Raw genomic sequence first — 14,414 nt, forward strand, 5'->3', positions numbered from 1 at the left:
TAATTCTCTTTTTCACCGATCCCAGGAGCTCATGCTGCCTTCATTCTGCCCCCACCCTGCTAATCCCAGGGAGAAGGAGTGGCACACCCTAGATGTCCGCAGGGCATTAAGAATCTATTTGCGGCGCACTAAGGGCTTTAGGGTCTCTGATTCCCTGTTTGTATCATTCAGGGACTGCTCTCTGGGAAGGAAGGTCTCTTCCCCTACTTTGTCACGCTGGATCTGCGAGTGCATTCGCTTGGCCTATACAGCGGCTAAGGCGGTGCCTCCGGAGGGTATAACTGCCCACTCCACGCGCAGCGCCGCGGCTTCTGCAGCCCTCTCCACGAGGGCGCCTTTGATCGATATCTGCAGAGCTGCAACGTGGGCCTCCCTGTCCACGTTTGTTAAATTCTATAAAATACACGACTGGGCTTCTGCAGACGCTTCTTTTGGCAGACGAGTTCTGCAACAGGTGGTTCCGCCATAGGAGCACTCTCACGGTCTCCCACCCAGCTAGGATAGCGGCTATGGCATGTCCCATGATGATCTCGGATGCCATCCTCTTCTGAGGGAGAATGAGCCGTTGGCACTTACCTGAATGGTCATTCTCCTCAGAAGTATGGATGGCATCCGACCCACCCGACCGTTCGTGTTTCTGCTTCTGTTTGTTTCCAACTTATCCACCTTTCTGTTCCCTATATAGGTGTGGGGAGGCTCTATTCTTCCGCGTTGTACGTCTCATCCCATGGGTGGGGTTTTTCCGCAATGAGAATTCACAGCTCGTTTTCTTCTAAAGTTCTACTTTACTTGTTGTTCCATTCTGCTTGGTTCTTTCTCTGCGACTGTTTTTTCTCTAGCCGGAGCATCGGAGAGCTAGCTATAGACTGAAGCCTGAGGGGATTGCCCCTCCCTCCTGCTACAGGAGGAAAAGCTCTCTGATTGGCCCTGTCTCGGAGCAGGAGGTCGTGACAACCCATGATGATCTCGGATGCCATCCATACTTCTGAGGAGAATGACCATTCAGGTAAGTGCCAACGGCTCATTTTTTCCTCCAGTGTTCTCTCACTTTTTTCCATCTGTGTGCAAAATGAGTTTTGTTCTGGGCAGCAGTATCAAGTGTGTGTGCACATGTAATCAGAGTGAGACCTTCCTGATTCAACCTGAGTGGGATCTAGAATTAACTGAGTGAACATCAAAATACTTGTGTGTGAGCGCACGTGTGCAAGCCTTAGAGGAAACATTGATCTCTTCAACGAAGCCTTTTAGTTAGTCAGTAGTCTTTATAGGTATTTTAATTAATCTCTTATACATTTGTTGAAAAATATGTGGTTTTGTTTTGTTGCTGTAAACCACCTAGAGACTTTGGTAGTGGGTGGTCTGCAAATGTGTTAAATAAATAATATCCCTGTTATTTGCTCATTAAACTAAAATTACATGTTCAGTTGTAGTTCTTCTGTGCAAATGTTGAATAAAACCTGGTCGTACCCAGCAAATCACATTTGGTTCCAGTATGTGCTTCCTGTGTAACTACTCTAGATGCTTGAGACACCATTGGATGAAGAAATGCATAAGCAGACTGCCTGTAAAATGTCAGCTAACCTTTTTTCTTGACTAACTTCAGTTCCCTGAACGCCTCTCTGATTCCGAGAATGAGGAGCCATTCCAAGGCAGATCTGCACATCGGTCAGCTTTTGTCTCCAAAGGAAGCATCTACTCATTTGCATTGCTGGCAGGGTGAGTCCTGGGTCAGGCTCAAGTGTGATTGGAGAAGAGAGGAAGAAGTGGCAAGGGAGCTCTAGGACGTGTGCCAGAAAGGCCATTCTGCAATCTTAGAAACTGGGTGAAAGTGGTTCACGTGGATTTATACGAATATGCTGCAGAATTGGAACGCAGGTTGGGGAAGGTGAGGTGGTGACTCTCAGCTTTTGTGCAGCTGGTGGCATGAGGGCAGACTGGCTTGAAGGGGCTCTTCATTTATTTATTTTCTGTTCTCTAGAAGTTTAGCAGAATCTTGCTCACTTTGTTTCTAGAAATACTTAACAATTAGATGTATGGATCTGAAGATTTTTCTGCCATGACTTGCCTCTTTGCATTCAGGGGCTCTCTCTCCTCCCCACCCCCCTGCTCTCACTAAACTAGATGAAGACATAATCCACAAGACAACTTGTTTTGTAAAAATGCTATCATTAAACATCTTGTGTGTTTTATTTTGAACTTTTCTTTTTAATAATTGTAGAAATTTGACTTCCAAAGTAGAAAGGAGCCAAAGCTGCAATGACACCCTTCGGGACCGATCCAAGAGCAGACAGAGATCAGCTCCAATCAGAACAAAGGTACCTGACAACAGTTTTGGAAATGCAGCTGAAACCATGTTAGGCCTCCATGGCCTAAAAATGCCCTCAACCCTCCTGCAAAGTGCCTTTCATTTGACAACGTGGGGTGGGTGTGTATTTGCGTGTATACGTGTGTGTACACCTTACATGGGGAGGGCCATAGCTCTGTGGTGGTGTAACATGCTTTGCATGCAGTGGGGTCCAGGTTCAGTCTTTGGGGAGGCCTGGTAGGATCACCGTCTGAAATACTCAGTCACCACTAAGTTCCTCCCAATAGTCTGACTCTGTTTGGACCAATAGTCTGACTCAGCTTCATATGTTCAGTGGGTGTGTCTTAAGTTTTTACTACTGCAAAAGACACTATGTGGTCCTAGGTATTGTGAGATACCATTTTGTATTCTGGAGTGTGTGGCTGGTCTCCTTCCTATTCCCTGAACATTACAAGAGTGTGGAAGACATGGGAAAGTCGGAAGACTCTTTCAGATTTCCAGCCTCTTGCATGCGTCAGCAGAACATGTAATTTTATAGCAAATGTATCAAACACAGTTTAGAAAATCCAGCATCTTTCAGCAGAGAATTGCCATGTGGTGCTGGTAAATTGGTTTTGTCATTTCTGATTTTTAGAAGCTCTCCAGCACATCTGTAGTCCTTCTACAATATTTCCTTCTCTTTTCCTGGTATATGTCTTTAGGTTTGCGCATGACCACTAAAACTTGCATTTTGGGCGGTATACAAATGTTAAATAAATAATTAATAAATAGTGTTGGGATGAGGGTGGTTAAGGGCCATTGCCGTCAGGCTACTTTACCATGTGGCAGTGGCTCTCAAATTTGAGCCCCAGACATTGTTGGACTTCACTTCCCATAATCCCCAGCTACAATGGCTGGAGATTATGGGCGTTGAAGTCCAACAACATCTGGGGACCCAGGTTTGCGAACCCCTGCCATATAGCCAGATGTGGCTCTCCATAATACAGGAGCTTTGCCACAGGCTAATGCTTGCCACATGACCCTTAACTTGCATTTAATCCTACTGAAAGGGCTGAGTGAGTTGGTACTTACCCTTTATACTACCCTAAATCCTCTCTCTTATGTTTTGACCCAAGAGCAACAGTTCTGAACATAATTGCCTGTCTTTCCAGGTAAACCCCTTGACCAGTGCATCCACTCCCCTTGTTGGGGTTCTGTCATCCACGCAGAATAACCGCTGCCTCTCTGCCCCAGACTTGACAGCAGATAAGCGTCTCATTGTCAGTACGACTACTTCGCTCTCCGCCCTCCAGAAGCCAGAGCGGTCCATCAGCCCCGAGAGCAACGACAGCATCTCAGAAGAGCTCAATCACTTCAAACCCATTGTCTGCTCCCCATGTACTCCTCCAAAGCGACTCCCCGATGGGCGGGTTCTGAGTCCTCTCATTATCAAGTCTACTCCACGGAATCTGACCAGGAGCCTGCAGAAGCCTACCACCTACGAAGCAAGCCCCAGGATTCTGAAAAAATGGGAGCAAATATTCCAAGAGCGCCAGATAAAAAAAACACTCTCTAAAGCCACCTTGACATCGCTAGCCCCAGAAATGGGAGAGGATTCTCTTGTTCCTAGCGTGAACTCGCTGAATGTTGTCAAAGAGCCACGGCAAACATCCAGTGACTTGCTTCCGCCTGACACCATCACACGCACCCAGGCAGAGTTGGATGCTCTCCCTTCCATCTGCGTAGTGACAAGGCTGGAGGACTCTAGCACTATCAAGAGAGATGGGGAGGCCGCTGCAGTGGATGGTGGTCTGTTAGTGCCTGTGGCAAGATCAGGAAAGACCCCCCTGAATACTAGAGTTCCTGAGGTCTCCAGTACTAAATCAGCCCTGCCTCTGGCTGGTTCTTGTCTTAGCATTGATGCCAAAATGGTGACCCGGAAAGTAATGAGGGTCAACCCGGTGTTTCCAGAGAATAGTACCCTAGACCCGTCTGTCAAGGTGACAGGAAAGAAGCAGCTTAAATATCTAAATGAGAGTGAATTGAGCAACTTGCCGAACGGCATTGGTGTTGAGAGGGTCCTTGGTGAGGAGCCCCAACCTCTGAGGTGGGGCCGAAAGAGACAGTGCAAAACCAAGCACTTGGAACCGAGCAGCACTGCCAAGAGACGGAGGCAAGCGGCTTGCCAAGGGAGGATAGCCGCTGCCAATCCCCTGCGGAGCAGCGAACTGCAGCAGGAGGAGGACCGGAGGCTGGCCTTACAGCTCCAGCGGAAGTTTGATAGTGAGAACAGGACCATGGCCAGGCGGAAAGGGAGAGCAGACCAGTATTTCTTGAGGTCAAAGAATATCCTGGGTGCAAAGTAGCACTTAACAAACAATGTGGCCTTTTCTAGATAATGTGAGCTCGATGGGAATAAATCTCTAGCAAGGAGGAGGAAAAGCGCTCTTGTTACCTTCCACCCACCCCGTTGGTTTCTTCTTGATGGTAAGAGGCGTTAAACCCAGTTCATGCTGGAGCCAGGGTCGTGGCACAGAGGTCAGCCGCACCTGATCCCTCTTGCTGCTGCAGCTGCTTCTGGTCCTGTGAATGCCACTCACAGGAGCAACTCTGCCACTCATACTACCCAGAAGGACATAGACCTGCATCTACTGCCAAGTCTCACTGGTCTGCAGCCTGTTCCCAGGATTCTTGGTGTAGCCACTGTTTGACTTGGCCATAAGTGTGTCGTAGATGTCCTTTTGAAATGAACACTTTTATTGTAAGCCCTTTGCTATGAATGACCTTGTATAATCTTGGGAGCAGCCTTAAGGCAAGAGGAAGGCCGGCCCGCTGAAAGACAGCAATGTGCTTAAATATACAGTGTGTTTTTATATCTGAATGTTCAGTCTGGACAGCTGCTTAGACTAAATCCAAACTACTAACCATGTGCCAGAGCGAGAGAACATCTGCCCTTGCTAGTTGTACTGTCAGTCTTCTATGTCAGGCATATTTTGCACTAATGGATTCCCTGTTGGAGGATCTGCCACAGGTCACTCCTGTTAACCAGTGGCTCAAGTTTGCCTCAGCAGACCAGCCATGTAGGAAGCAAGGCACCCCACGTTGTGGTGAGACAGAATTGGGGAGTCGGGGGAATGCACCTGGTCCCATCTCACCAGCATAGTTGTCGCAAGATTGCCTCAGTCCTCTTTGTGGTGTTCTTCATGCTCTCTGAGGGGACATCCTTGGGGATATAAATGATGAGAGCAGGGAAGAGTAAGGACTCCCAGAATGACTTATGTGACTGGATGCATGTGCAAATATGTTGTGTGAATCAGCTGGCAGTGGAGCATGTGGATTCCTTCAAACCTCATTTAGTGTTTTGTGTTGGAAGACTGAACTGAAAGCTGCAGTGTTGATTCCTGAACAGTTCCATTCCAAGCAGAATTTGAATTGGAGACAGGCAGTGTTGCATGAAGGTGGAAAGGTCACCACAGGGTGACTTCTTCCTCACATGGAGAAATTGCTAAAAAAGGGGAGGGGGTGTTAAGCTGTCTCCCTCACCCCAGTTAATCTCTTGCAAAGGGGGCAGAATTACTCTTCAGCTTTGGTGGTATTGGTTCTCTTTCTAAAATTGTTTTAATTCCACTGATAGCATTCCTGAAGGCTGGCCACTGCAAACTGGCCACATCTCCCCCCTGCACCCAACTTGCACTCCCTATACCACTTGCTCAACAAAAATCCCAGGTTGCACTTGTGCATATGATTAGGGACAGAGCTGGTTAATCCAGAGGTCCCCAGATGATGTTGAATGGCCTTAGGCCATTGTGGCTGGGGATTATGGGAGTTCAACAACATCTGGGGGCCCAGGTTTGAGAACCCCTGGGTTAGTGTTCTCACATGGTTAATATGCAGTCTAGCAGCATTGAAAATCTGGTCATTTCTAAAGACAGGCTGCAGTTTTGAAATAAGTTGCCTGTAGGTGCAGGCTGCTTTGAGCGAGTGTGTTCCCCTTTTGAGAGGGGCACTGCTAAAACTACACCCATTTCTCAAGACCCTTCTTCTAGCTCATCCCTTCTGTGTGTGTTCCTTGGTCACCAGCAGGAAAGGCCCCCCTCACCCAGCCGGACTCCTTCATTCCAGCTCTGCCTTGTGGGGTTTCCATGGTGGACCTGGCAGCTTCTTGACTACAGCTGTCAGCTTGAAATATGCCTGCACCGTTCAGTGTCAACTCTGACCTGAATTGGAGCAAGTAAATCGGCCTGAAGCTGACTGAGCTATGAAGCCAAGAGAAGCTTGACTACTGCGGCCCTGCATTCAGGAGGCTTTGAACTGCAGCCCAGATGGTTGGGTGTTTCGGGTAATCAGCATGGAACCTGTTTTGGTTTCACTTCTGCTTTTTATTGCATGATATTGTGAGGACCCAGACAACTGGATTCTGTGGGGCTAGCTTCCTAATAAGTAAACATAGGATTGCTTCCTAAAGCATCTTCTTGACTTTAACTGCATTTTTTTTAAAAGAAGAGATTTGAAAGAGAAATTCTAAAATTCAGTTTTCCTTGGTGTTAACTTGCATAAAACTACTGTTAAGACCATTCATTATGGCAGGCAGGTGACTGCATCTGCCTCTCTGTTCTCATGCATGCTGTGCATTTGCTACGGAAGCTGTGTCGTTTGTGAGGGGAGAGAGTTGGGGGGGTGACTTTTGGACGTTAAAAACCTGTAGGATGACACTTTAGATGATGCTGAGCTTGAAGACACAAAGGCCTTCTAAAAACAAGTTTGGATTGTTTAAGGAGTTTTAAGTTGATCTGAGTGCCTCTTCTGCTGTAGTCTTTGAACACAACGTAAGTTGAAGTGATCTCATGAAGCATGCATGAAGGAAGGCTCTATCTTAAGTTATGCAATTTTGGATGACAGAATGTATTTCTGTCTTCTTATAGATACCATTCCCTTCCCCCCACTGTTCTGCAGTGTCATGTTGGCAGAATTGAGTATCTCTTAAGCCAGTGGGGGTCTGCCCTAAGAAATTGTACTCTCCCTCAAGATGTTATGTCATTTATTTCTGTTGCCCTTGCTGATGCATCCGTGGCACAGCTAGTGTCAGGTTCTGTTAGGAGTACAGAGGGACAAGAACAGCTTAAAGCACCTGAGATTTTAAAAAAATGTGATTTCCTCCTCGGGGAAGGCCATGATACCTCTGCTACAGTCATCAGGGTGGTCACCACCAATTCATTATTCACCAGGGCTTCTATTCTCTGAGCAAGGGTTCATTCACCTTGTTCCTCCAGACAATCTTAAGCTTCAACTGCATGAACAGACTCGACATGGCAGTGGCTCTTATGGCGGTTTCCATCCTGAATTACATTCAGCAGGCTTCCAGAGCCATGGTCTTGAGCATAGCAGTCCACAGTTGCCTTTGGCTCAAGAACTGGCTGGTCCAAGTTAAATCCCAACTAATCCTTGTTTCTTCCCCATCCACAGGCATCGAGCTTTTTGGATAGTGTCTAGATCCTATCCTGGTAGAGACCAGAGACTCCTAAAAAAGGCTATGCCATCAGGCTGTAAGGATTTTTGCAAGTCATTCGGACCTAACATGGCTTCCTTTTGCCCCAATAGGCCACTCATGAGAAATTCTGGGGGACAATTCAGGGACAATCACAATTCCAGCTTCAAGCCCCAAGGTCACAATTAGTGGACACAGCACAAGAGGACCTCCAAGTGCCCAATCTGGTAGGAAACTCTCGCCCCTCCCAGTCTGGTAGGAAACGTTAACTGGGCTGCAGTTGGGGGCAGACGCCTCCTCTTTGCCCCCAAATGGCCAACCACCACTCAGGACCACTGGGCGCTCCACACTGTGTCGAAGGGGTACTCGTGAGACGTATCCTCCATCCCACACAATCCCTCCACTGTCTCCCCCAGGTCCAAGAATCAACACTAGTGTGCTAGGCAACCACCTTGGCCCTGCTCGGCCTCTTCCTCTCCTTGAACCCCCACCTCTCCTCTTCCTCGTTGAGCAGCCACTCTGGAAACCTGTCCTGGCTGGGGTTGCAGACTGGAGGCCAGTGAGGGGCTCCTCTTCTTTTATCCATCACAGCATCTTTTTAGCTCCTGGCTAAGTTCTGGTGCACGCTGGGCATCTCGGTGGGGCCAGACCGTTGGGGCTGAGAACACAAAGGTTGTGGCTGGTGTGCCAGGCAACCAACTTGACCCTGCCAGACCTCTTCCTCTCACTGACCCCTCCTCTCCGCCCCAGCTATCCCCCTCATCCTCATCATCATACAGCCACTCTGGAAACCTGTCCTGGCTGGGGTTTTACATGTTCTGAGAAGAGCAAGCAGATTAAAAATTGCCATTCCCATGATAGTCAGTATGACCATCCTACCAAGATTCATTTGACCCTCCCTCAGGGGTGGGTGGGTATTGTTCATGGTCTGGGTCATTTGCCAGGGGTATGTTCTGTTTTTAGACTTCTCTTACTCTGGACACTTGGGGAAAGAACCCTTCGCAGTAAGAACCAATATTCCTTTTGAAGTTCTCCTCAACTTCCAAATGTCATCAGGATCCACCCCCAGCCAGATCTTTCCATGGTGCTACTATGGAGATGCTCTTCTGGCTCACCCTCTTCTTTTTCAGCTAATTTCATCTTTCTATCAGCTGCCCTCTGACAATTATCAAACTCAGTCTGAACCAAAGTTGCAGGGAGTTCCTCAGGCTCTTTTCTGTTTTCAAATTTTCGACTTTGGATTCTGGTAATGGAATACAGTTGTGTCTTGGGGCCCATAATGTCCCTGCCTAAAATAAATGGTACAAACTGATCTTCCATAACTCCTACTTCATATAATCCTCTGTCCCCTTGTCACTTTACCATCAAGCTAGCCATGGGGATGTCAAGCGGCTTTTTGCTCCCTAGCCCCTTCACACAGATGGTTCTGCGGGGAATTAGGTCTTTACTTTGAACAAGGAAAGGTCTCTTTACCCTATAAGGAGACTCTTCCCTGTTTAAAACAAATTGATCTGCTAACTCAGCAGCCTTTAATGTTGTCTTTCTTTGGGGACATGACCTTCACAGCTCATAAAGTAATTGAGTGAAAGAAATATCCATACCAATCAATTAAATCACTTTCCCTAAAGTACCCACTTCGGCACCCTCAACCCATTTCTTCAAATATTGGCTCAGCTCAGAACCAAATTCTCTATATATGATTTGCCAGCTTCGGGCTGCACAGTTCTGAATTTTTTCCTGAAATAATTTGGTCCTTTCTTAAAACATTTAAACACTGTTTCCCTGACTACTTCATAAGAGTCAGCATTCGTTAACGGTATAAGGTTGTGACACGCAAACTTCAAATACTGGCGTAGAAGTTGAACACCGTGAATTTGGAGCAGATAGTTTAATAAGACGGAAGTAGCCACAGTTTGATCGCGCCACACCTGTAGACTTGGATCCTGCCCTACCCAGACCCTCCCTGGAACCCCTCTAGTGGCTAGTGGTGTGCACGGAACCACTGCGGCGCGGTCTGGCACTGAGGGGGGTCTACCTTTAAGGGCGGGGGGTAGTACTTACCCCTCCCGCCGCTCTTCCCCCTCCGACGCTGCATTTAGGATTGAAGTTTGGGGGGCGGCAGCGTTCCTCCCTGCCGCCCCTGCCCCGTCGTTGCCCGGAAGTCACGTAAATACGAGCACGCATGCGCCCGTCGTGTGACGTATGCAGCGCACGGTGGCGACAGGCGCGTGCTGCGACGGGCACATGCGTGCTCGTATTTACGCGACTTCCGGGCAACGATGGGGGCAGGGGCGGCAGGGAGGAACGCAGCCACCCCCAAAACGTCAATCCTAAATGCAGCGCCGGAGGGGGAAGAGCGGCAGGAGGGGTAAGTACTACCCCCCCGCCCTTAAAGGTAGACCCCCCTCAGTGCTGGACCGGTCCGGTTCCGAACATGGCCAGCATGGCCTCCGAACCGGTTCGTGTACATCCCTACTAGTCGCAGTGCAGACTGACTGAACATCTGTTTTGACAGTTCTCTTAAATAGCCCCCCCCCCTCCATTCCCTTCCAAAGGCCCCCTCCCTTTGGAATCTCTACCAGAGGGCAGTTCCTTAGGCTTCAAAAGATGATTGACAATTCTGGTGCTTCTGCCAACGATCACAGATCTCTTCTGGGGAAATCCACATGGATGGCCCGTTTGGACATAGTGTATGTGTGAACAGTATGCCATCATGAGCACCACTCCAAAAACACTCCGTTGGAGGTAATATTGGAAAATATTCTGTTCAGTTTATTAAACTTCTGCTGACTAGTTGAGAGAGAATTCACTCCTAGAAGATAAGCTCTCTCTCGCAAGAAAAGCAGGAACTTGCATCCAGCCCATCAAAGGCAGCCACAGCTATGCTGCTCCTTGAGCTGATGGAGAGGTTGCTACCTTGGTGACCCACTTTCAAGTTGCTGGGGACCCCTTGGAGGGTCCTATCCCTAGGGATGTGTGAACCGGTTCAATTCAAACTGTGGTTTGAATTGAACCAACCCGGCTTGGCTGGTCAGAGTTCAAACTGGTCTGGGCCCCCAAAGCGGGGTGCCGATCTGAGTTCGAAGTACCAGTATGAACCGGTTCAGGAGAGATACTTGTAAAGGGGAATCCTCACTAGATTCCCCTTCACAAGTAAAGGGGCACTCCCTATACTAAGTCGGGGTGGGTGGGAGAGAAAGAGTACTTAGTTATTTCTGTTTTCAGGCAGGGGGGGCACTCATCCAACACCCCCACCCCCGACCTCTGGAAGAACAGCCCAAGCTGGCTGTTCCTTGCCATCCCTGCCAATAGAAGGTACTAAGTATCCTTTGTCCCCCCCACCTTTTTCAATAAGGAAGGCCCCTTTACTTGTGAAGGGGAATCCTCACCGGATTCCCCTTTACAAGTGTATCCCCTAAACTGATTTGGCCCAGTTCACTGACTGGACCCCATTTGGCTGGACCTGGAACCAGACTCGAGTAGTTCGAATTCAGTCTGCATTTGAACAGAATTGGCCAAGCCAGTTCCATGCATACCCCTACCTGAACCCCACTTCAGAAATCCCTATCCTAGGATGTACAGTGGAAAAGAGCTGGAGTTTTTGGTCTGAGGTGAACCACTGCTTATGGCTGCACTTCTTGTGTCTGATGGAAGAGATAGTAGGGAGTTTTCTCCCTGCAGGATGGCAGCAATTGTGGGCTGTGTCCAGATATACACTTGAAATGGAGTTGGAGCCAATCCTGGCTCTCTAATGGTACCTGTGTGATATGTTTGTCTCATTCATACATTCCACTTCTAGGTAAGCTTAGCACTCATGGTTAGGGATGTGTTTCAGCACTTCAGATTCAAGGCTCCAAAATGATTCAGCCTGAGATGGGCAGGCCCTTTAAATGGAGGGAGGCAGGTCTTTCTTGCTCCTCCATGCCCTCCCGCAGTCCTGCCACTTCCTAATGGCCACACCATCCATCTATTTGCAGTAATCCACGCCGGGGACTTCTTGCATGGGAACAGGAAGTTCCCTGTTCCCAGCATCCCCAGGCAGCGGCATTACGTAACTTGAGTGCTCAGCAACTTTCACGCTACTTGCCGCCCCCGTGGATGTGCACGAAATGCTTTGTCCACATCCCTACTTAAAGTGTTGTGTGAATTGACTCCAACATCCTCACAATGGGCAGGATCCAGAGAGCCCTTACCTATGCCCAGCAGAATGGTTTTACTTGGAAAGACAGTCTCCTCACCTCTGTTTCAAAAGAGCATTGCCCTGCAGTGGGAGGAGGAGTCCAGACCTCCCTTCAGCATACAAGAGCACTCGTGCAGTCATGGGATTCGGACCACAGTCTGAAGGGAGGTTTGGACTTCTCCTCACACTGCAGGGCAATGCTCTTTGGACACGAGGAACTCGGTTACCTCCAAGCTTGCTGCCTGGACTGGCCAGCTGCAACTGTGTTCTGAGTGAATACCCTCGTCTGCCGTTCCAAATGCCTGCTTGCCTTGTGTGAGTGAGAATGTGCATGCCAGGTGAGAGATGTGAAGAATGTTGGGGTCGGGGCTGCCACACAAGATGTTGCCAAACACAGAGCTGCTCCTGCCGCCCTGCGCCTTTCCTGTAACGTCTCCTACCAACCACATGAGATAGGATGTCCCTGCACTGACTGTGTACCTCCCATCTTTGGCTGTCGTGTTGAGGAGACATGGACTGTGATATCATCTCACAAGGAATAGTAAAGGGCACAGCACAAGCAGCTCTGCATCGCTGAGCCTCTGGATTGGCTCTGGGCAGGGCAGTTCAGTATGGCCAGCTGGTAATCTTTGTCTCTAATGCTGGGTGACATGTTCCAACACCAACCATTGAGCCCTTCCATCCTACAACTGGGTGTGAAGGCTGTTGAATGTATTTAAGGGGGGATATAGCCTCCATAGAAGGAATGAGGGCCTTCAACTACAAAAGCATTATCTAGTTGCCCACCTGCTCGCCTAAAAATATGCACAATATTTTGCCTCCCTTGCCCTTGTATGGTCTGTCCTCACGTTAACCCTTTTCCAGCTGCTTGATTAAATCGGGGAGGGTCTCCTCAGCCTCGCTGCCTTCCAAATAAAGAGCACAATTGGGTCTTGTTCCACAGCCCATTGAAGGAGAGTTTTGCCACTGGTTTCAGTACATGCAACCTTTTTGCATATCCACTCTTGTCTTTGTGAGACTACTTATTTGAGTTCTAGATTTTTTTAAAAGTACGGTTCTGCTTTTAGCCCTGTTGGCTGGTCAAATGGGTTGCGCCGCTTTAGGGCACTTCCTTGTGGCCCGGGAGGGGAGGGGAGGGGAGGTGGGTGGGCGGGATTTTGACAGTAATTGAATGAGTACAACTGCCAAAGACTCAATCGGACTCTGAAAAGCCACTCTGACCCTTGGGATGTTCCTTTATGGAAAAGGACATCTGGCAAGTTTTTCTTGGGTCAGTTGACTGTGGGTGTTGGTTGAAGGAAAAAGTGCCAAAAGATTGGTTTGTGTAAGATGATTGTATCACAATTTTCTTATGTAACTGTCAGTGTTTCCTTGTCAAATGCATTGTGGCGCATGTCCTGGAGTACAGGTCAAACAAGCACTTGGCTGAATTTCTCTCAATGAAAGAAAAGGAAGGCGAAGCCTTAAAGATTCTCATGCATTGATTTTTACAAAGCTTGCCTTTGGAGGATTGCTTCACCTGTGGCCTGCAATGCTTCCTGCTGGGCCCCTGGGATCATGCTGGCAACTTGGTTTTCAACTGCCAGGGGGACAAGGGACTTGGTCCTTCAGGATGATGGTATCTGAGCCCCGTTTCCATTCTCAGAGAGGCCTAGATGCAGTCTTTCTCCTGACATTCCCTGCCCAGGATCTGGAAGTGGATGTGTGTCAAGATATGACATTGCTCTGTGAGGTCTCCTGTGCTGGGTCTCTACAATAAGACTGATGAAAACTGCACTGTGTCCACTGAACTCTAAAGCTGACACCATCTTTCTAAATGTTGTATTATAGGAGTCCGATCGGAAATGACATTCCTACTCCAGCTATTTAAAACACTGCAAACAGGTATAGAATTAGCTATTCACTATGCAAACAACCCACCCTCCTTTTAGTTAAAATGGATGGGGTTTCATGTATGCCTGGTTTTCTGGTGTTTACTGTTGGACTGTTTCAAGCAAATCTATTTTTGCTGCATTTCTCTACTTCCTCTGCCCCCCACTGCCGGTATGCTTTAAATCATTTTGTGCTTTGATGTGTATCCTCAGTTTGGTACTTGAAAACCAGTGCAGTACAAGACATCATTATTGAGATTGCAACTGAATCACTGTGGCTTCATCAATATTTTTAATAAAACAAATCTGTTCACTGAGAAATGAATGTGTATGCCTTTGTAAGTAAAAGTCAAGTCTCCCCTCACCCCCCCCCCCCAAATGTAATGGATGAGTAAAATGAACCTACTCCTAACAACTTTCAGGTAAGAACAGTCCTGCTGGATCAGGCACAAGGCCCATCTTGTCCAGCATCCTGTTTCACACAGTGGCCCACAGGCAAGAAGTATGTGCATGCCTTCTCTCCTGTTGTTGTTGCTCCCCTGCAACAGGTATTGAGAGGCATCGTGCCTCTGAGGCTGGAGATGGCCCACAGCC

At 48.3% G+C, this 14,414-nt stretch overlaps 1 protein-coding gene across 1 annotated transcript in view; it reads left to right on the plus strand.

Moving 5' to 3' along the window:
* The window catches only part of RNF169 (ring finger protein 169), a 47,136-nt gene extending 40,385 nt beyond the window's left edge, over positions 1 to 6,751 (plus strand). Inside the window, exons 4-6 of the mRNA XM_053310290.1 lie at positions 1,604 to 1,716; positions 2,219 to 2,315; positions 3,457 to 6,751. Of these exons, the coding sequence (XP_053166265.1) occupies positions 1,604 to 1,716; positions 2,219 to 2,315; positions 3,457 to 4,650 (1,404 nt within the window). The 3' untranslated portion in view covers positions 4,651 to 6,751. The remainder of the gene's footprint in view (positions 1 to 1,603; positions 1,717 to 2,218; positions 2,316 to 3,456) is intronic.
* The last annotated feature ends 7,663 nt before the right edge of the window (positions 6,752 to 14,414 follow it).

The sequence above is a fragment of the Hemicordylus capensis genome, chromosome 3 (genome assembly GCF_027244095.1).
Source record: "Hemicordylus capensis ecotype Gifberg chromosome 3, rHemCap1.1.pri, whole genome shotgun sequence".
Taxonomy (NCBI): Eukaryota; Metazoa; Chordata; class Lepidosauria; order Squamata; family Cordylidae; genus Hemicordylus; species Hemicordylus capensis.